General features: G+C 51.4%; 10 protein-coding genes across 10 annotated transcripts; 4 read left to right on the top strand and 6 right to left on the bottom strand.

Annotated features, from left to right (window-relative positions):
* Positions 1–426: 426 nt before the first annotated feature.
* N7471_011318 (ADP-ribosylation factor GTPase-activating protein) lies at positions 427–2,190 on the bottom strand (the record flags this gene model as incomplete). Its single annotated transcript, XM_057284037.1, has 6 exons — positions 427–455; positions 512–829; positions 893–1,599; positions 1,667–1,850; positions 1,922–2,057; positions 2,125–2,190. 6 exons carry the CDS (start codon positions 2,188–2,190, stop codon positions 427–429), a joined length of 1,440 nt encoding a protein of 479 aa, XP_057130303.1.
* Positions 2,191–2,522: 332 nt separating this feature from the next.
* On the top strand, positions 2,523–3,399 carry tim21 (the record flags this gene model as incomplete). Its single annotated transcript, XM_057284038.1, has 4 exons — positions 2,523–2,801; positions 2,864–3,048; positions 3,105–3,159; positions 3,214–3,399. 4 exons carry the CDS (start codon positions 2,523–2,525, stop codon positions 3,397–3,399), a joined length of 705 nt encoding a protein of 234 aa, XP_057130304.1.
* A 651-nt stretch (positions 3,400–4,050) lies between these two features.
* Positions 4,051–5,598, bottom strand: N7471_011320 (L-fuconate dehydratase; the record flags this gene model as incomplete). Its single annotated transcript, XM_057284039.1, has 4 exons — positions 4,051–4,653; positions 4,719–5,324; positions 5,381–5,485; positions 5,554–5,598. The coding sequence occupies 4 exons, from the start codon at positions 5,596–5,598 to the stop codon at positions 4,051–4,053; spliced, it is 1,359 nt and encodes a 452-aa protein (XP_057130305.1).
* A 613-nt stretch (positions 5,599–6,211) lies between these two features.
* Positions 6,212–8,743, bottom strand: N7471_011321 (uncharacterized protein; the record flags this gene model as incomplete). The annotated part of the gene is made up of 5 exons (XM_057284040.1): positions 6,212–6,304; positions 6,369–7,877; positions 7,940–8,532; positions 8,591–8,650; positions 8,725–8,743. 5 exons carry the CDS (start codon positions 8,741–8,743, stop codon positions 6,212–6,214), a joined length of 2,274 nt encoding a protein of 757 aa, XP_057130306.1.
* A 928-nt stretch (positions 8,744–9,671) lies between these two features.
* Positions 9,672–11,387, top strand: N7471_011322 (glucose-6-phosphate isomerase; the record flags this gene model as incomplete). The annotated part of the gene is made up of 2 exons (XM_057284041.1): positions 9,672–10,171; positions 10,226–11,387. The coding sequence occupies 2 exons, from the start codon at positions 9,672–9,674 to the stop codon at positions 11,385–11,387; spliced, it is 1,662 nt and encodes a 553-aa protein (XP_057130307.1).
* Positions 11,388–11,736: 349 nt separating this feature from the next.
* Positions 11,737–13,087, top strand: N7471_011323 (uncharacterized protein; the record flags this gene model as incomplete). Its single annotated transcript, XM_057284042.1, has 3 exons — positions 11,737–11,897; positions 11,961–11,973; positions 12,071–13,087. 3 exons carry the CDS (start codon positions 11,737–11,739, stop codon positions 13,085–13,087), a joined length of 1,191 nt encoding a protein of 396 aa, XP_057130308.1.
* Positions 13,088–13,464: 377 nt separating this feature from the next.
* Positions 13,465–14,298, bottom strand: N7471_011324 (mitochondrial 37S ribosomal protein bS21m; the record flags this gene model as incomplete). The annotated part of the gene is made up of 1 exon (XM_057284043.1): positions 13,465–14,298. One exon carries the CDS (start codon positions 14,296–14,298, stop codon positions 13,465–13,467), a length of 834 nt encoding a protein of 277 aa, XP_057130309.1.
* A 173-nt stretch (positions 14,299–14,471) lies between these two features.
* On the top strand, positions 14,472–14,951 carry N7471_011325 (phosphatase YCH1; the record flags this gene model as incomplete). Its single annotated transcript, XM_057284044.1, has 2 exons — positions 14,472–14,583; positions 14,641–14,951. 2 exons carry the CDS (start codon positions 14,472–14,474, stop codon positions 14,949–14,951), a joined length of 423 nt encoding a protein of 140 aa, XP_057130310.1.
* A 285-nt stretch (positions 14,952–15,236) lies between these two features.
* N7471_011326 (S-adenosyl-L-methionine-dependent methyltransferase MidA) lies at positions 15,237–16,975 on the bottom strand (the record flags this gene model as incomplete). The annotated part of the gene is made up of 4 exons (XM_057284045.1): positions 15,237–16,138; positions 16,204–16,408; positions 16,495–16,761; positions 16,826–16,975. 4 exons carry the CDS (start codon positions 16,973–16,975, stop codon positions 15,237–15,239), a joined length of 1,524 nt encoding a protein of 507 aa, XP_057130311.1.
* A 1,149-nt stretch (positions 16,976–18,124) lies between these two features.
* On the bottom strand, positions 18,125–19,500 carry N7471_011327 (alpha/beta hydrolase; the record flags this gene model as incomplete). The annotated part of the gene is made up of 6 exons (XM_057284046.1): positions 18,125–18,275; positions 18,343–18,496; positions 18,553–18,817; positions 18,879–19,054; positions 19,204–19,327; positions 19,432–19,500. The coding sequence occupies 6 exons, from the start codon at positions 19,498–19,500 to the stop codon at positions 18,125–18,127; spliced, it is 939 nt and encodes a 312-aa protein (XP_057130312.1).
* Positions 19,501–20,050: the final 550 nt, after the last annotated feature.

Below are 20,050 nucleotides of genomic sequence, written 5' to 3' on the forward strand. Positions count from 1 at the left end.
GGGACTTGAGAGATTGGAGTTGTGCTTTTGTCAAAAACTCTTGTCTATCAATAATATCAAATCATGAATTTCTCGATTATCCTAAAACATATCAACGAAATGAGCAAAATAAAATAAAAGGCCCCTTCGATCATCCTGTGTTGCTGTGTAGGAATGCGAAGAAGCAAGGAAAAAGACAAAAAATCGTCAATCACACGCCAGATTGCAAACCAGAATGATATGAGACCCAAGATTTTGGCCGACTGCTTATCGCAATGGTTTTTCCAGGTAAAGAAATATTGTCAAGGGGGCGAGGTGAGCAGGGGGAGACACAATATACGTCGTGCACGAAGAGGACGGGACTGGGGGTAGTCAGGGAACAATGTTGCTTGCTAAGGTACTTGGGGTGATAGAAGGCGTAATATCTGATGAACGTGGGCGACTAGCCTAGTTGTTCAGATAGTTGCGGATAGCACCTGATGATACTCAGTCAGCAAGAAGTGGTTACATGACCAAATAAAAAATTTCTCACCTTGTAGCTTAGTTGCACCTTCGCCGACAAGATGCGACAGGTTCTCAATATCATCTCCAGCCGTGATACCAAAGCGGCGGATGAAATCTTTAGCAGCAACCTCCATATCACCATACCCATCGTCAAGTGAATTGAGCTCATCCTCGGGCCGGCCGAAGTAGGTGTTGCTAGAAATGGATGTAGCGCTATCGAATTGACGGAGACGTTCCTTGGCCTCCGACTGGGCGGCGGGATCAAACCGCTCCCGTCCGAAGAATTCATCAGACGAAATACCCTTCTGAGTGCCAAATCGGGTTCTGGTCTGGGTGAGTTCCGCTTCTGTGACGAATGTTAGCTTATTTTTCATATGTTGTAATTGTACGATCAACGAGGGAAATTTACCATCAGCAGGGTTGGGCTTGGCAGGGCCAACAGAACCAAAGGTTGGCTTCTTGGGGGCGACGGGCTTCGACACCTGGCCAAAGCCAAGTCTGCTTACACCCATGCCTAGTCGCTCCACATCACCCGAGTTTCGGTCGTTAGACTTGCCAGCAGGGCTGACTGGGATAGGAGAAGCGATCGGGATAGCGGCGGCAGCAGTGGCCTTCTTGGCCTCGGCTTCTGCCTGCTCAGCCTCGGGGTCGTAGCCAAGCTTTTCAATACGCTCAGCCTCTTCCTTGGCCTTGCGCTCTGCCTCGTCGAAATCAATTATATCCGCAGCAGCAACCTTCTTAGCCCCGAGCTTGGGTGCCTTCTTGGCACCGAGGACACTGCCCTTCTTTGCAGAGCTAGCTGCAGTAGAGGACTTCCGAGTAACACTGGTGGGCCGGATTGCAGTAGGTGCGGGAGATGCGCTCTTTTCTTCCGATGCAGACAAGGGGGATTTCGAGCGGGATCCATTTGCGTTGGCACCAGCGTTCAAGAAAGGAGAGCCGGTCCGGCTGACAACGGGGGGCGTATTGGTGCGCGATGGGGGTTGGCTCGGACGCTTGATCGAGGGCTTATCCCAGGAGGAAAAGAAATCGTCGTCACCGTCGCCAGCAGGGGTGTTCGACCCATCTGAGGGAGTGCCAGCGGGGAGATCTGTGATGATGACTTCGCCGGGGTACCTAAATAAAGCAATAACACTGGTTAGCACGTGGTCCTGCCAGTTCCACCGAGATTGGATCCACTGACTGTTGCGCATCCAGCGCAGCGCGCCTCTTGAGTTCCTCCTTATACTTGACAGCCGCATTGCACGTGTATTTGACCTTGGTGTCCTTGCTCGCCAGCGCAGCGGAACCTCCGTGCGATTGGAAATACTTAGTCGCAGACTCATTTCCGCCAACCTTCATAACCCGCAGTTGCTCCCATTGCCACTCTGCATGAAATGTCAGCGTTGCGCTACCGGCACATTTGGCGTGTAAAGAAATTGTGTGGCAAGATACGTACGGTCGAGGTTTGTTGATCGGACAAAGGAGATGTGCACACCGAGATTACGGTGGTGAGCTGAACAATCAAGGCACAGGTAGATACCGAATGGAACTGAAGACCATGTCGGGTTTTTAGTGCCGCAGTCGAAGCACACCTAAAAGCAAAAACATCAGAATCGAGTGCCACAATCATACAGCGTACGGGGGTGGGGGTGTGCGCACCTTGTTCGCGGGCTTCAGCTTGGCCTTCTCAAAGATTTTTTGAGACTGCGCCTTTGTGGCACTCATGATGGTACCGAGGAGAGATCAATGGGAAAGAGAAAAGGAAAATGGGGGTTTGGGCGAGAATGTGAGCAGGTGAGGCAAAGAGCAAAGCATCCCGAGTCGGGAACGGCGAACGTGGACTCTCTCGACCCTGTCCCTGGTGTAATCGTCATACAACGCCTCCCATTTGGCCGGGACCTTCTCCGCCAAAGGCCGTATTGTAATACCGTATTGTAATCACGTGCTGCCGATTATCAAGATCGGTAGCAACCTCGCCCAGGTGGAAGATGATCGAGTCCGGTATTCGACTCAGATACTCCAACTTGTTCCAAGACGCTCGGTTTTGATCCTTCACAATGAGTTCTATCCAACTGCGCGCTCTTCCCCGACTATCGCCGGCATCTCTTGTCCTCCGCCCCTCTCCCCGCATACAGACACAGATCACTCGGCTCTACGCCACGCAAAACAACATAGGCAGCGGGCCTCAAACTATTTCGTCAAGGAAGAAAGGCGTTACAGTTTTCTCTGATGATGGGAGAGTTCGGTGGGGCGATTTGAGTCGCGGAGAAAAGGTTGCGCGGACAACACAACAATCCTTCAACTTCGTTGTCGTGTTAGCTGGAGCAGTACTGACGGTATGAACTGCATTCATTCACGAAAACCTGGCGAGCAGTTGCTGACTCCATGATCTCAATAGGGCGGAGTCATCATACTTTTCTATCAGGAGGTTTTGTCGCCAAACAGCAAGACATGGCAATTTGAAACAGCGGTAGGGCGCATTAAAGATGACCCCGAGTGTATAAAATTGCTCGGTGATCGAAGAGAGATCAAGGCATATGGCGAGCAGACCTCGAGCCGGTGGGCACGAAACAAGCCTATCGCGTAGGTTCTATGGTTTGAGCATAATGCTATAGAAACGAAATACTGACAATGACTAGATCATCAACTGAAAAGGATCGATTGGGTCGTGAGCACCTTCGCATGCATTTCCATGTATGACACCTTTTCCGGTCAATTTGTGATATGTGTACTAACCGTGATTTTCAGGTCGAGGGTCCTCTCAACTCCGGCGTGGTCGTCGTGCATATGATGAAGCCTTTGGATAAGAGCAATTTCGAGTACCAGCTTCTCGCGTTGGATGTGAAGGGCCACCCTCGCATCATCCTCGAAAAAGCCTCAGAGAAGGCTAATGTGACTAGCGCCTTGAAGATTTTTGGTATTCAGTGGCGCTGATCTGGCAATCATGCCAACTTCTCATTATACCCCTTCACCTCCAACCACACTACATAGGTTCTACGCCTTCATCTGCGATGAGCATTTGAACATTCGCAGCCTCTGAACTTTTTGGTTCTTGGCGCTTGCTCCAAGCTGGTCTGTGCCAGTTTGGACAATGCGCCCCCTTGTATTTTCTAGGACCGAGCCACTGGCCGTCCACTCAGGCTCTTATGATGACCTGTAAGATGTATCATAGTTTTATGGGATTTAACTTCAATGCGCTAGTCGTCCCACATTTACTCAACAAAATCGAATTGATCCTGGGGATCTATGCATGTTGATGAATTTGCAAACACTCCATATTCAGGAGCAGCTTCACCATACTAGCCTGCCTACGATGTATGTTTAATTGCATGGTGTAGAGGGACCGAGCTATGTGTTCCATTATATTTGGATCGGCTTCATACTCCAAAGGCAGTCGCCTTAGTACATGGCTAAGGTCCATTGAGAATTTTCGGCCCAGCGTAAGACAGCCGTGTATATATATCTACAGTCAATCTAGACCCAAGTGAGTACTATATGTAAAACAATTTTGAAAGCTATGGACATGAATACACATAAACACATGATCATCTAGAACAAACCGCACACTCAAACCCATCACCAAATTTATACAACTCTGGGCCCATCAATAATACTCTTAGCCTCCTCCGATCTCCACCAACTCTTCCCCTCCTGACCGGGGTACTCGAAAGCATCCATACTCTCAGCCTTCATCTCAACACTGTACCCAGGCTCCAAGGGAGTTACATAGTAACCATCCTTAACGCTAGATGGGTGGACGAAGTGCTCGTGGAGGTGATCCACATACTCGAGGACGCTCTTCTTGCCGGTAACGACGACATAGTCAATCGTGCTCAGGTGCTGTGTGTACTCTGGCAGACCGACACCGCCCGAGTGCGGCACGATAGGCACGCCGAATTTGCGTGCCAGCAGGAGGATAGCCAAAACCTCGTTCACACCACCGACACGGCAGGCGTCGGGCTGCAGGACAGTCAAGGCACCGGCTTGCAGCAGCTGCTTGAAGATCACGCGGTTCTGGCACATCTCGCCCGTGGCGACGCCCACGGGGCCGTAGGGGGTGTTGGCCAGGGCCTTGCGGATGGCGGCGTGGCCGAGGATGTCATCGGGGGAGGTTGGCTCTTCGATAAACCAGGGCTTGAACTCTGCGAGTTCTTGCATCCAGGTAATTGCCTCGGGGACGGACCAGACCTATTCATTTCTCTAGTGTCAGTCTGACTCGAAAAACGGAATCGGTCCCAGGGGAGATAACGTACCTGGTTGGCATCAACCATCAAAATATTACCCTTGTCATACCCAATAGCCTCACGTGCAATACGTAAGCGAGTCTTGTCATCTTCCAAATCTCCTCCCACCTTCAGCTTGAAATGTCTATAACCCTGCTCAACACTCTGCTCCAACAATGACTTCAGCTTATCCTTGCTGTATCCCAACCATCCGGCACTGGTAGTGTAAGCAGGGACGGCCTTACTAGCCTCTGCCTCCTTAATACGCTCCTGCTTACCAGACTCAACCTCCTGCAGCAGACTGATAGCCTCTTCGGGCGTGATGGCATCAGTGATGTAGCGGAAATCAATGCAACGCACGAACTCCTCGGGGGTCATGTCCGCAACGATGCGCCAGACGGGCTTGCCGAGGGTCTTGGCCCACAGATCCCAGAGGGCATTGACGACAGCGCCGAGGGCGAGGTGGATCACACCCTTTTCGGGGCCGATCCAGCGCAGCTGGCTGTCGGAGACGAGGTACCGCCAGGTCTTGCCCCAGTCTGCGGTCATCTCGTCCAGATCTTTGCCAACTACCATTGGGGCGAGCAGGGAGATTGCTGCGCAGACAATTTCATTGCCGCGGCCGATTGTGAAGGTCTATAGGGGTTTGGGTTAATTGGAGTCTTGCAGGTGGGTGATGTGGTGTGACGTACCATGCCATGTCCGGAGTGTTCTGAGTCTGTGGTGATGATGCAGTAGGCGGAGGAGTAGTCACCTGCTGCATTCATGGCATCTGAGCCGGTCTTGTCAAGCGACGTCTATGGTGAGATCGTCAGTATTAAGTGCATTGGGTATACGGAAATGCTCCGGGGCAAGATTGACGTACCGGGAACCTCACGTCCCGCGTGGTGAAGCCAGTGATTTTGACCATTGTGAATAGGTGTTACTTCTGGTGGTAGAAATAGGCTTTACTTCTGTCAATGGCTATAAATATTGCTGGCGCAAGTCAGTTCTAGAGAAACACGTTGGTTAATCTAGAAATGCGGGGTGTATATATCCGGGGTATAGAGTCGAGGGTCGATTTCACCCTTTTGTTTTGGCAGCTCAAAGACGCACAGAGAAGAGTAGGAGATGGGAGATATCAGTGAGAAAAGATTTAAAACACCGAAAGAGATTCCACTCTGTATATACAGCAAATTTATTCCCCCGCGCCATCTCCAGTTTATCCCGCGCCCCTCCCTCTTCGTCTGCCATTTGCCGCAGTCCCGTTCTCATTGGTGGAGAATTGCAACTGCCGGGAAAATATGTCATTCCACCAATCACAACACAGATACTATACTCGGAGCTGCTCCGTGATTTACCCCAAGCTACGTGGGACGTTACATCTACATGCAGACTAGACTAGATCCTGTTGAAAAAGCTCGGAGGGACGTGATTCAGAAAGACTGGAATCATACATGAAGCTATTCCTTTGTGTACATATTGTATTTCAGTGAAGCTTAGAGACATCAGGCACAGGGACCTGTTTTTGATATGCAGCCTTATCACGAGGACAGGCCTCGTTTCTCGCTCTCGGAAAAGAAAATGATCATCCGCCAAAGCTTGCGAACAAGGACTTCGGCCTCTTCGTCCAATGCCTAGAGATAGGGGACTGCGGTTAGTAACTTGTCTCACAAAGAAGAAGAATGGATAAATACTCACTTCCGCCAGCTGCTCCACCAACTCCTGAGGCGATCCATGCTTCCGCACATGTTCCTCCACCACATCTACCAGCATTTGCTCCTGTACACCAAGATATTCGACGATCTTCTTCTCGACGAAAGGCTTGAGCTGGTCGGTGATGACAGCATCGTCCACAAACTCCCACTTGACCGCCCAGTTCCACAGGCCTTCCTTCTCGGCCGGGATCTCTGCTGCGAGTTGACGGGCCGCCTGAGCACGTTCCTCGTCGGTGAGACCTGCAGCTTCGGCCGCGGAATCGAATTTGATCGGGATAAGTGGGCGACGGGTCGTAGTAACGGGCTCTTCCTCGTCCTCTAGAAGACCTTCCACATCGGCCATTGCGCGGCGCGTGGTCGCGGCCTGGGCCTTCTGCGCGGCGGCTCCAAGAGAGAGCTTGAAGCGTTGGGGTTCGCGTGGTGCCTCCTGGGGACGTGTCTCGAGCTCCTTTGCCTGGCGAGCGAGGAAGTCGTCGGCCATGCCGCGAGCCTGCTCTTGCTGCTTGGCGGATTGCACACGTTCGCGATCCTCAGCGGCGCGATCGGCATCGTCAATGTTGGCCTCACGAGAGCGGAAGCTTGCACGGTTCCGGAGCCAGGCACCGCGATCTGCGTAGTAATCGACCGCCTTCCGGCTGTCCTCGGTATCGTCGTTCCAAGCGGCAAGTCGTGCTTCCATCTCATCGTGTGCAGCTTGCAACTTTCCATCTTCCTCATCCTCGCGCTTCTTCTCTCGCTCCAGGGCAGCAGTTCGACTGCGCTCACGGCTAAGCCAGCGGCGCTCTTGGTCTGAGAATTGCTTCTCTTGCTCAGCCTTGAGCCGATCCTGTCGGCGGCGTTCGATTTCTTCGTCGCTGGCATCGGAATCCTCGCCTTCGCGGTCAATGGAAACTCCGTTGAGGGCCCCACCATTGACAAAAGAAACTCCCTTTTGATAATCCTTGGGAATCTGCACACCGAACGCCTTCGGACCCAAAGGTGCGTTCAACACATTGCGATCCCGCGGGCCCAACGGAATACCGTTAATACCAGCAGCAGGGCCAATGGGAGCGGATGCCGGAGGCGAAGCAAGTCGACTGATCCGGGAGCCAGAATTGCGTGCACGCTCCATCGACTCGATCTCTTCCTCGCGTTTCATACGCTCGATGTCGCGGCGGGTGCTTCGTTCACGGAAAGCCGAGATCTCCTTGGCCACATTGGCGCGCATCTCTGGGGGGATATCGGCTAGCTCATCTTCAATTGTAATGGGAATAGTGACCACTTCCCCATCCTTCGCAACCTCGGCATCCTTCATTTCACTGTCGCCTTCCCGATCAAGGGCCGATATCTCCTCCTTTTGAAGCGGGGCTGTGGGATGGAAGAGGCTCGACAAGACATTATCCAGGTTTTTGCGGGCAGCGGTGAAACGTGCCTGGCGTTCCTCGGGGTCTTGCTCTGCTCGGCTAGACTCGAATTGCTCTAGGTAGGTGAGGGTACCTTCATCGACGACGACCTATTAGACAAGTTAGAAGTCAGATTTGAGGAAAAGGGGGGGGGGGAGGGATTTATACGCACCAGAAGCATGCTCTTTTCAACCGCTTTTTCCTCCTCGCCTTCGGCGCGGGGTGTCTGTCTCTTGACCGGCACTTCAACGTTCTTCAAGGTCTCAACCGCGATCTCAAGACTCTCCGGGTCATCGTACTCGGCAAAGCCAAACCGGCAAGGTTTCTCATCAGCATCCGTGGCGCGAATCCAGCGACGCAAGATACCAGTAGATCGTAAAATACGCTCAATGCCATCATCACCACCTGCGCCTTCCGTAATCCCGCCGATAAAAAGCGTGCGCACGATCTCATCGCGTGTAGGCGGCTGGAGCTGCATCATGGTCTCGCGACCATGATGACGCTGGGTATCCATTCCCATTGACCCCAGACCACCGCGGCGCCCAGGAGCGTCGGAACCCCGTTCCCGACCACTCTCTTGAGCTGCAGGTTTGGCCGGGCCTGAGGTACCCAAGCGAATCACCGGTGCAGAAAAGTTAATGTTTGGCATATTCGCAGGCGGCTGGAAGTTGGGCGGGAAGCTTCCTGGACGACCAGGCTGGATATTTGCTTGCTGCATGCCGGGAGGAGCAGCAGTGCCTGGAGCAGCCATCCCTGGAGGAGGTGCTGGAACTGGTCAGCCTAAATTGAAAATGAAACTATTGTGGGAAAGGAGCTAACTCACCCATGCCCGGAGGCGCACCATAGGCACCGTAGTCAGGAGCCTGCCCATAAAGACCGGGAGCTATGTAAAAGTTAGTCTTAGTTTCTTCGAAGCATCAACGCCTTCTCAAAGGTCAAGGAGAAAGCAGTGCTCACCTTGATAAGGATTGTACATGGTGTAAGTCGTACCACTTGTGAGGAAGTGAGGTTGATCAAGGCTCAATTCAAACCGATATATCAGCTGTCAGTTGCCAACAAAAAAGCACAGGCGGTGAGATACGCGGTGAATTGTCCAGAACACCGGAAATGTGGCACGTGCCCTGTTAGCCGGCTGTGCACATGTTTGTACCTGCAAATGTCCTGCCTTATACGGAGTATCTTATGAACATCTTCTATGAACAGGATCCATCTACTCTCAAATTAACCAAAAGATCATTAAAATTCCTCATGTATCTGGACCTCGGGAGGATTGAGAGGTACATTGCAACGCATGTAGATTTGCAGTAGTGGCCAGTATCCCAACAGGAGGTTTAACGCATTGGTCTCCTTGAGAATAGGACCATTTCAACTGGAAAAAGCTATAGCCGTTCAATTTTCAACGCCCCGCCATACAAGAAAACGTTCTGGTATCGAATTGGACCTGGCCCAGAAGAGTAAAAGCAATAGCCTACGGAGTACGAGATTACAGGTGGCCGAATTGGTATACCGGGTATACAAAGTTCAGTACCTTCGGAGAACAAAAGGAGAAATAATAATATTTAAAGGCTCCAATTAAAACAATAATAGCAGTTAACTACAAATGTACCGGTAGATTAAAAAAAAAAAAACAAGTTAAATAGGCAAAATAAGTGAAATAACAGCCGAATGCGGCAATGATGATGTTGCCCCACGACCCCTCGGACCCCAATGCGCCGGAAGCAACTGACGCCATTCATTTTCTTGTTACTGTTTCTGTTTCTTCACTCTTTTCTATCACCCCCTTTACCTTTTATGTACGTTCATAAGTTTCATCTATATCCTGAACTTGATTTACCTCACCATTGCCTTTATATTCCGCTTGCCCCGCGCTGACCCTCTTCCTCATAGAACCCCTCATCGTCATCATGCCCGGCTTTTCGCAAACCAGCGACCTTCCTGCCTGGAAGGAGCTCCAGGAGCACCACACCACCTTGGGACGCAACCTAGTCCTCAAGGATCAGTTCCAGAAGGACCCCAAGCGCTTCGAGAACTTCAGCCACAAGTTCGCCAACACCGTAGACAACACGGAGGTCCTCTTCGATTTCTCCAAGAACTTCCTCACCCAGGAGACTGTCTCTCTGCTTGTCAAACTCGCTAAGGAGGCCAACGTTGAGGAGCTCCGTGATGCTATGTTCCGTGGTGAGCACATCAACTTCACTGAGGACCGTGCTGTCTACCACGCTGCTCTGCGTAATGTTGCCAATGAGCCCATGCAGGTTGATGGCAAGAGCGTCGTTGAGGATGTCAACTCCGTGCTTGAGCACATGAAGGAGTTCTCCGAGCAGGTCCGCAGCGGCGAGTGGAAGGGTTACACCGGCAAGAAGATCAACACCATCGTCAACATTGGTATCGGTGGTTCCGATCTGTAAGCTTTCCTGTCCTTGGTGAAACAGAAATTGTAGCTGACATCTGCACCTAGTGGCCCTGTAATGGTCACCGAAGCTCTCAAGCCTTACGGTCACCCCGACATTAAGCTCCACTTCGTCTCCAACATCGACGGCACCCACATCGCTGAAGCGCTCAAGGACTCCGACCCGGAGACCACCCTTTTCCTGATTGCCTCCAAGACATTCACTACTGCAGAGACCACCACCAACGCCAACACTGCCAAGTCTTGGTTCCTCAAGTCTGCTAAGGAAGATTCATACATTGCTAAGCACTTCGTGGCCCTGTCGACCAACGAGGCCGAGGTCACCAAGTTCGGCATTGATGCCAAGAACATGTTCGGATTCGAGTCGTGGGTGGGTGGACGTTACTCCGTATGGAGTGCCATTGGCCTATCTGTCGCTCTGTACATTGGTTACGACAACTTCCACCAGTTCCTGGCTGGTGCCCAGGCCATGGACAAGCACTTCCGGGAAACACCCCTTGAGAAGAACATCCCCGCTCTTGGTGGTCTGCTGAGCGTTTGGTACAGCGACTTCTTCGGTGCTCAAACCCACCTGGTTGCTCCCTTCGATCAGTACCTGCACCGCTTCCCCGCCTACCTGCAGCAGCTGTCCATGGAGAGCAACGGAAAGGCCATCACTCGCACTGGTGAATACGTCAAGTACACCACCGGACCCATCCTGTTCGGTGAGCCTGCCACCAACGCGCAGCACAGCTTCTTCCAGCTTCTGCACCAAGGTACCAAGCTCATCCCGGCCGATTTCTTGATGGCGGCCGAGTCGCACAACCCCGTCGAGGGTGGCAAGCACCAGCGCATGCTGGCTGCTAACTTCCTCGCTCAATCCGAGGCTCTGATGGTTGGAAAGACCCCTGCCCAGGTCAAGGCTGAGGGTGCTGCTGAGGAGCTTGTTGCTCACAAGACTTTCTTGGGTAACCGCCCCACCACCTCTATTTTGGCTCAAAAGATCACCCCCTCCACCCTGGGTGCTCTGATCACCTACTACGAGCATGTCACCTTCACCGAGGGTGCAATTTGGAACATCAACTCGTTCGACCAGTGGGGTGTCGAGTTGGGCAAGGCTCTTGCCAAGAACATCCAGAGCGAGCTGGAGACCGAGGGCGAAGGTGCCAACCACGACAGCTCCACCAGTGGTCTGTTGCTTGCTTTCAAGCAGAAGGCCAATCTGTCTTAGAGTGTTTTAGTCTTATATGAAGCACTGTGGGATGTGTAGTTTTGACGAGCAACGATTTTCCACATATTTCTCTTTGTTTGCAAACAAATGAATGATTCTCAAAATTTTTGTTACCAAATAATGTTTTGTATAGATTGCGAATCACATTGTAGAATAGAGATAGGTTTAAAGATGATGCAATTGGAAGTACGGAGGTGGTTGGAAGTAGCAAGGGGAAACCTGCTTTGTTGCCCGCAACTCCGCAACGCGGTAGAACTCCGTCCTCAACTCCTGTGCAATCCTCGAACTCTGGAAACTTGCCGACGCGGGGCGGCTAACCTCCTACAATTACTGGAATAAAAAAGTAACCATGTCTCCTATGCGCCAATTGAGCCCATCTTCCGCAGCAGTGGCGTTGCTGTCTTTAACAGGCGCATTGTGGCCAACCAGCGCACTTGCGGGGAACAATGACAACAGCGAGGGATACAAACTGAGAGAGGATATCCCAGTGTCATGTCTGAACCGGACCATGTGAGAGCACTCTTCAACCAACCTGTAGAGCATTGCTAACCATTGCTTGTTCTACACCTGCAGGGAAGGAGAGCATGTAAGCGCCACCAGCCTCCCTACCGTCTCCTGACACGATGACAAGAGCGCAAACCACAAGAATCCACAAAGCTAACAGCAACTCCGAAAACATCCAGGTCACTGACAATCTCGGCAAACTCCAATACGTCCCCTTCGTGACCTGCAACGAAACCGCCCGCCCTCTCTCCCTCCACTACGGCATCTCCGAAACAATAACATGCACCATCGACTCCCTCTCCGATGAGTTGTACCATCTCCTCGAGTTCTACGTCCACGCAGATGTACCAATGAGCTGCCGCGTGCCAACAGCGCCGCTAACACCATCCGCCGGCGCAGCAGAGCGCGCGGACAAAGACTCGGACCAGAAGTCAGGAGATGCAGACACCCTCTCCGCACTAGCCGAAAACGGGCCCCCCTTCACGCCGCTCACAATCGCGCTGCAGGGCACGCTCCAGCGGAGCCATTTGCACATCTGGACGGATATGAACGTCGTCATGCACAACATGGCCTCGGACGCGGCTGCAGAACAAAACACCAAGACCACCGGCCGCCAGTCTGGACAGCCCGGCTTCGCGGTTGGCGGTATTGCATACTCGACTCCCGAGTTCGACAATACCGGCAAGAATGCCAAGCTTGACGAGGACGAGGAACCTGTTGCTCTTGCTCAGGCGGCGCGCGAGCCTTGGACTGCCGGGCACGGCACTAAGGTTGTGCGTGGAGAGCCGCTTACCTTCTCTTTCCACGTTGCGTGGCTGGAGGGCGGTGCCAGTATTGGGTGGCCGGTGCGGCCTGCTTTGGACTCGTGGCTGGCTTTGGCGACTGGATCTGGGAAGAGCTCTGGGTCTTTCTTTTCTAAGCTCGTGTTCTTTGTTATGGCGGCTTCTGTTGGCGCTTTGGTTGCGTTGTTCTGGGAGCGCAATGGTGGGCGTGGTCGTGGGCGGGTCGCTTGGCATGGAGATGGGCTTTTGGGTGGGACCCCCGCGCGTGGAGCGAAGGGTCCTGGTGTTACTTTTGGCAACGGGGGAAAGAGTAATGGGTACGGTGGTTACTCTGGCCCTGCTCATGGCAATGGCAATGGCAATGGGAACGGGGTTGGAACTGGATATGGGCTCCCAAGTGGGAAGCGGGATTGATATGGAGAACCGAGAGGAAGGGGTGTATATCCTGGGTACATATAGAGTGGCGCTTACGACGTGTACAGTGTACCTAACTTGAGAGGCAGGATTGACCACTAGCTTTTTGCTAGTGGTCTACATATCATGATGCTATATCCCAAGTGATCGAGTCAAACAAATCCGATGCATTCCATATCTAATGCAAGAGCCAAATTCAACAGAAAAATCAAGTACCTAGATAATAGTTGTACAAGTAACAAAAGAAAACACCAATTTCCAGGCCAATGCCACCTGCCCACTCAGTCCATCACCCACACCAGCCTCTTCAGTATATATATACAAGCCGAGTAGACAAGCCGCAGCACAGAAGCCCAAAGCAAAGGAGCAGCATAAAACTACCAACCCTGCGCCTGCATACGCTGGATCTTCTGCACAGTCCCCTGGAACGAGAACTTGAACAGCTTCTTCCACCGCTCCATCTTCTTCTGCTTGCGCACCATACCCTTCCTCACATGGAACTTCTGATCAAAAGCATCATGCTTCACGCGATTCTGCGAAATAGTAGCCTGAAGCTTGCGCAGCGCACCGCCCAGATCAGTACCACGCTCAGGCTCAACGTGAACCTGACGACCAAGCGTCGGTCCGAGCTTAAGCTCGACCTTGCGCGCAGGCAGAGGCGCCCTCGACCGTGCCCGGTAGCTGCTCTGTGCGCCTTCGCCGACAGCCCGAGAAAGCGAGTCTGAGAAGATCCGGCGCTGGCTGCTGGGTGCTTCTCGGGGCTTGTTGAGATCGAGTCTGCTGAGGATGTCGTCGAAGTCGGAGACTGGCTTGCGGGCTGGCTTTGCGGCCTCGGGGGCGGCTGTGCTTGGCTCGTTGGCGTCGGAGGTCGGCTTTTGGGCTTTCTGAGCGGCCTCGGGGGCTGTGGTAGGCTGGTCGGTGGGAGATGTGGGTTTGAAGGGTGTTCTGGGTGATGAGGTGGAGGAATTATAGCGCACTCCGTTCGCGAGGGAGACGCGGTGTAGCTGGGTCTGCTGTTGGAGCCATGGTGTTGGCCTGGCGCGGAGGCTGCGGGCCAGGAGACGGAAGTCCATTTTGATTGGACTCGCTCGTGTCAAAGCAGCAGGGCTATGGGGGTGGATTGGATTGTCTTCCGAGCTTAGAAAGGAAAGATTGAGCGAGGTGGGCACGCAGGGTCGGAGGTGCTCGAAGTTGCCGTGACGGAAAATCATCGTCTCCCGATTGGAAAGGAAATTGTAGGTCACGTGCTAACTGCTTTGGGGACATTTTCTAGAGATCGCAAACATCGCACCTGCAAATCTTGTGAACTTACAAATATCTCTCTCATTTAAATTTGAATAACTCTCTTGACATACAAGTTCCACAAAATTCCGCCAAAAAAGGAATGTCATCCATCTCAATCGCAACTCTCCCCCGCATGGGCCGCGATGTTCTAGCGGCCCTGCTCTCCAACGGCGAGCCAAGCAATTTAGCTATTGTCGACGTCCGGGACTCGGGTAAATAACTATTCTTCTACCATATAGTCAAAGACTATCGGCTGACAGTTGAAACAGACCACATTGGTGGCCATATCCGCTCATCAACTTGGGTCCCCAGCACAACGCTGGACGTGCGCATGCCCGAGCTTATTCGCACTCTCAAAGACAAGAAAATGGTTGTATTCCACTGTGCACTCAGTCAGCAACGTGGCCCCTCTGCAGCCCTTCGCTATGCGCGCGAGCTTGAGAGCACCCTTGGTGCGGAAGAGAGCCAGAAGCAGCAAGTATTTGTACTCGAGGGTGGGTTTGTGGAATGGCAGCAGAAGTATGGCAACGATTCTAAGCTGACTGAGGCTTATGCTGCGGATATCTGGGAGGAATATTGAGTTCAGCCTTGAGATGATGAGGGTTTCGGTCACTTTATGCATCTGCCTTTTTTTTTTCATGAGATTTAACGAACTTGATAGGAGAGATACCACTTGGATGCATTGATTGTCTTCATTTTTATTATTGTTATTTTGGGAGATTGGGGCTGAGGAGCCCTGCTTGATTGTTTCTGTATGTTAGGCGAGTCCATGCTATTCTATTTGATGGAAGATGAAATTATTGTACATGAAATGAGCAGTCACGCTCTGAGTCTATTGAAACACAAGACGAATATACTTGCAGGCCTACATTTGAATGCCGCCTCCAAAACCAACCGGCCGTCTCTGTCCTCCATTTTCAGGTACAATGGCCATGACCTTGTAGATCTGTCCCATTGATCCGCCGCTCTTCTCAACCAATCGCTTCCAGGCGGTCTCTAGTGTCTTTTTGTGCTCTTCATCTTGCACCTTACGGAGCAGCTGCCGCATGCGCTCCTCAATGCCCATAGCCCCGAGGAAATCACCCTGTTCAACAGGACCGTGGACCTCGACGCCATCGCTGCCTTCGATGGCCGCTTCAGCCAGCGAAGTGAAATCCACATCCGCACTGACATCCACACGCCCCGGTTCTGAGAGTGGTGCTACTTTTTCGTGACTTTTGATTCCGCGGAGAGAGTTGATGGGGATGGTTGACAATGTCCCGTAGTCCATGATCAGGGCTGCACCAGATGGAGTCTTCTTCTGTGATGACGGCGGCGGGCTAGAAGCAGACATCTTTTTAGCGGCAAGCGCAGAAGCAGAGTCACCCCCGATACGGCGCGCAAAGTCCGCAGCATAGATTCGGCTCTCGGGGCTGATCTCAATGGTTGAGCCTGGCTGCGACTTGAGTGCTCGATAACGCTGGGAGATCTCCGGGATCACTAACGATGACGGCGTGGAAGCTTTGGCTTTGGTCAATTGGAACTCAGGCTCTCCTTTGATGTTCTCTTCGACGGCTTTTGGGTTTAATGTTACCATTAGCTCACGCCATTGCGGGGTGTTTGCGTGTTTGGGCGGATTATGTAGTTCAGCTGGGCCGGTGGGAGTCATGATCTTTCGTGGCTCATTGGCCTGCTGGTTCTCTGGAGATGGTGGAACAGATTCGAATGCATGGATTGGAAGCGCGTCGAAGAATTCATGTGCGAAGATGAAGGGTGTCTTGCCTTCCTCTGCATCGCCGATGTCATTGGTCAGCATCAGACAAACGGGCAACTGACTTAAGATCATCACTCACCATGCGGCAGCAGACGAATATCCTCCACCCAGATAACGGGTACGTCAAAGTACTTGCACACACTCCGGTGTCCGATATCCGTATCTTCCATCACAGCCTCCTCGCCGCAAAGCAGCCGCTTCTGCACTTCTCTGAGAGTTCCGCTAGCTTCCACAAGGTAAATAGCTTCAACACTCGAAGAAAAGCTCTTGAAGTTTCGGAAAGTCTGTTGGTTATAGAAATCGTGGTTAGTCTAATGACTTCATGTCCTTTATTCATAAAAGAAAGACAGGAATAAGTGCAACCACTCACCCGCAGCATATCATCCATCAATGTTCCTTTTCCTGGGCCAACCTCCATCAGCTGAACACCACTCCTCGTCCGCCCCTGCGCCATCCACTCCGCAATAGTCCATATGCCGATCAACTCTCCAAAGACCTGCGAGATCTCGGGCGATGTGACGAAATCACCATTTTTGCCGAACACACCTCCGTTCTCCCCTCGAGTCGTGTAGTATCCGCCATCTGGGGAAGTCAATACCTGGCGCATGAACGCCGCGATTGGTACGGGACCAGTGACCTAATTTCCAGAAGTGAACGATCAGCAAAAAAGCAGTGGGAGGTAATGCGAAGTGCATAGGTACCTTCATGACATTGGCCAATGTTTTCGCTAGCGGCGTGGACCATTCTCTCTGTTCAAACGTGGAGTTCCATCTTCCTGGACATCTTGGAAGTACTGCGTTGCGAGGTCTGTGGAGGATATGCGACACTACGCGCCTCGTGGTTTGGTTCATTCTTGGCTCGGGGTTGAGTGGCTGTATTTGCTAATATAGCTAGATATTCAATAACGGAACTGTTTGCGGCAGGCAAACAAATCGTCCGGGCCCCAAACACTCGTTCTATTGTCTCGCGTCAAGTCGAGATGTTTCTCTCAATCTCTCCGCGGAAGCTGCGCTACACGTGATCATATCCTTATCGGACCGTTATCTGACGCTAGTCCCAAGATGGTATGGCTCAACAATCCGATGCCCTAAAGACTCTGTACAATACAACATCAATATGCATGGGAGCAGTTTAGGTAGCTGTTGCCACTAGAAATCAGACCTTATACATAGAAAATTTAATATGCACATTTGAAGGCGTTTTAATCGCCTATATTCTAACTACAAGACCAACAAGGGGGGAAATCTATGAACAAAAGACACCTAAAAGGAATATCTGTAAAGACTACCAAAAAGACAACGAAAAGGATTACTGAAAGAACTACTAAAAGTCTACTAACCTTGAAAAAAGACCACTAAGAAGACCACTTAGCTCTCGGTGGCCCATCAGTAGTTGCGGTCCCTATAATTGATTGGTGACTAGCATGTCCGTAACAATTAAAAGAGAGAGAGATTAGTTATATAATCCAGAAAAATAGAGGCTATTTTAAAAAGAGTGTAGAAATAAAGGAATTAGTAGTTCTTAGAGCTAGGAAAAATTAAGCTCTAAAAACTAGGGGGTGTGTCGAATATGTACTAAGATTAAATATATGGTAGAAACAGGGTATTTTACCCGGAAAATCATATAACAACTGATACCAACCATACCATACAAAAGTGCATATTATAGTTAGTCATCTATATCCGCACAGATTGTTGAAAAACGCGGGTTTTGTCATTTTTGTTAGTTAGAGATTTCAATATATCTGATTTTGTCCATACGTTGTCGTTCTGCCAGATTTCTGTCAAGATATAGTGTGTCTGTTCCACTGCGCTAGTCCTAACTTAGTGATCACTAGTCCACTTTTGGTCCAAATCAGTCGTCCACCTTCCTCTGTTCATCTCATCTACCTGTAGTCGAGAAAAAAGTTGTCCAATCTTCTTTATATCACGGAAATTTCTCAGCACACTGCTGCAAATAACATACCGCCCTGCACTCGGCATACCTTGAGCACCGTCGACCTAGTCTTGCGCGGCAATGGTCTGTGAAGTATGCGTGAAAATCCTAATACCAGCCACGACATCCGCCACGAAATCACCGCTTGGAGCAGGACACTTAAAAGCCCAGAACACGTGTGGCAAACCTTGGTAATAATCCAGTTTTACAGAAACTCTGCAAGAGGCAAGGTTAGAATGAACAAAATTTTATAGGCAGGCACTAAAGTAGGAGGCAAACATACCCAGCTGTCTTCAAGGCGTCGTAGATGATAAGGCCGTCGTCTCGCAGTGGATCAATCCCACAGACTGCAAGGTAGGTCGGAGGGAACTGGTGTAAATCCGCCTCCGCATTGAGAATGTAGACGTCTGGGTCGCCGGGCGGCGCCTGGATTGCTTCTGTAACCACCCTGGTCAACGAAATGTCGGCTTGTCAATGCATAGGCGTCACCAACTGTAGAAATGGGTCATGGCTTGCTTCGTGTTGATGGGACCATCTCCGAGCTCATCAAAAGCACGATATTGGGTCATATAACGCGAAGGAACACCATCCGGGTGGACAACGAACGGAGCAATGGCTGCGATCCCCTTGACTTCATGTTTCCGGCCAAGCACGATCAATCGGCGTGCCACTACCAGAGCGAGGCTACCCCCTGCACTCTGACCAACAGTGAAGTATCTCTCACGATCACCGTTCAAAGTACTCGCGTTGTTGTATGCCTGAAATGTAAGCAAAACTTAACTGTCAGAGTGAGATGGTGAGGTAAGTTGTGCAACTTACCCAGTTCCAAGCCTCGAGCGCATCATCCAGCTGAGCGGGGGCCTTGTGCTCCGGTGCAAGCCTATAGCCCACCGAGATGACAATACAAGGCAGGCATTCGGCTAGAAGCCTGCAGAACTCGTCCTCGGAGTCTAAATCACCACAGCAAAACCCGCCCCCGTGGAAGTACAACCCGACTGGGCGTGGTTTAGATTCTGCTTGATGGACTGTTGACGTGTAAGTTCTCACGGTGAGATTGGGACTGAGTTTTATATCTTCTGTGTGCACAGTGAGTGGGATCGCATCTTATCTTCGTACTTAACAGGAGTCCGAAAATCGCTCTTACCGACGGTAATATTGGGCGAAATAATTCGGGTTGCATTTGCCCCATCTGCCAGTGCCTTATACTGCTCCCGCATAGCAAAGACATCGCCGGTCAATTGAGGCCGTTGGCCAATGGCATTTTCTACCTAAACTAAGTTAGGGAATAGCACGGAGAACGATACGATGTTGCGCAGTGCTGGAAAGGTTATCACCTTTAGCCATGACTCTGCTATCAATGAATCCATCGCACAAAGAACTTTGAGTCGTGCCAGGTTTTGCCGGGTCGGTGTAGGTCTTCGAAAGCACAGCTAGAGGTCATTTTACATTTGGCTTCTTCATTTTTATAGGCAAAGAGACGTTTAGGCGTTTGTGGAAGCCGCTGTAGATCCCTTCGGATGTCGATACAGCGCAAGTACAAGGAGATGCATGATGAGTCAACGAAGCTACCGAGGGTGATGTAGTGGACCCCCAAGCCTTTTTCGGCTCCAACGGCATAACGAGGCGCTCGTCAGCACCTGGTCGCAACTTGAGACCGATTATTCATCAGGATTTGCTGATCCTCGGCCGGCGTCCTAATGGGCCCTTCGATGAGCGATAAACAGATCAGCCGAGGCTAGGAGTGGGACGTCTCGCCAAACAGTTGGACCTGTTCCCTAGTCAAAGTAGCTACCATAGTTCGCGATGGGATAAGGTTCCCCTACGAAGATGAGCGATCATATCGGTTGTTCGCCGAGGTCAGAGGTGTGATTAGAAATGCCCACATTTTCGGCTGATTAATGGTTTCCTTAAAAATAGGGCGACTCAGTGAACTACGTATGCTTGTTCGCCGTAGATCAATGGGTTGTCTGTTCATCCTCTGTGTACTTTCC

The sequence above is a fragment of the Penicillium samsonianum genome (assembly GCF_028829775.1).
Source record: "Penicillium samsonianum strain IBT 33392 chromosome Unknown utg000007l_segment0_segment0, whole genome shotgun sequence".
In the NCBI taxonomy this organism is placed as follows: Eukaryota; Fungi; Ascomycota; class Eurotiomycetes; order Eurotiales; family Aspergillaceae; genus Penicillium; species Penicillium samsonianum.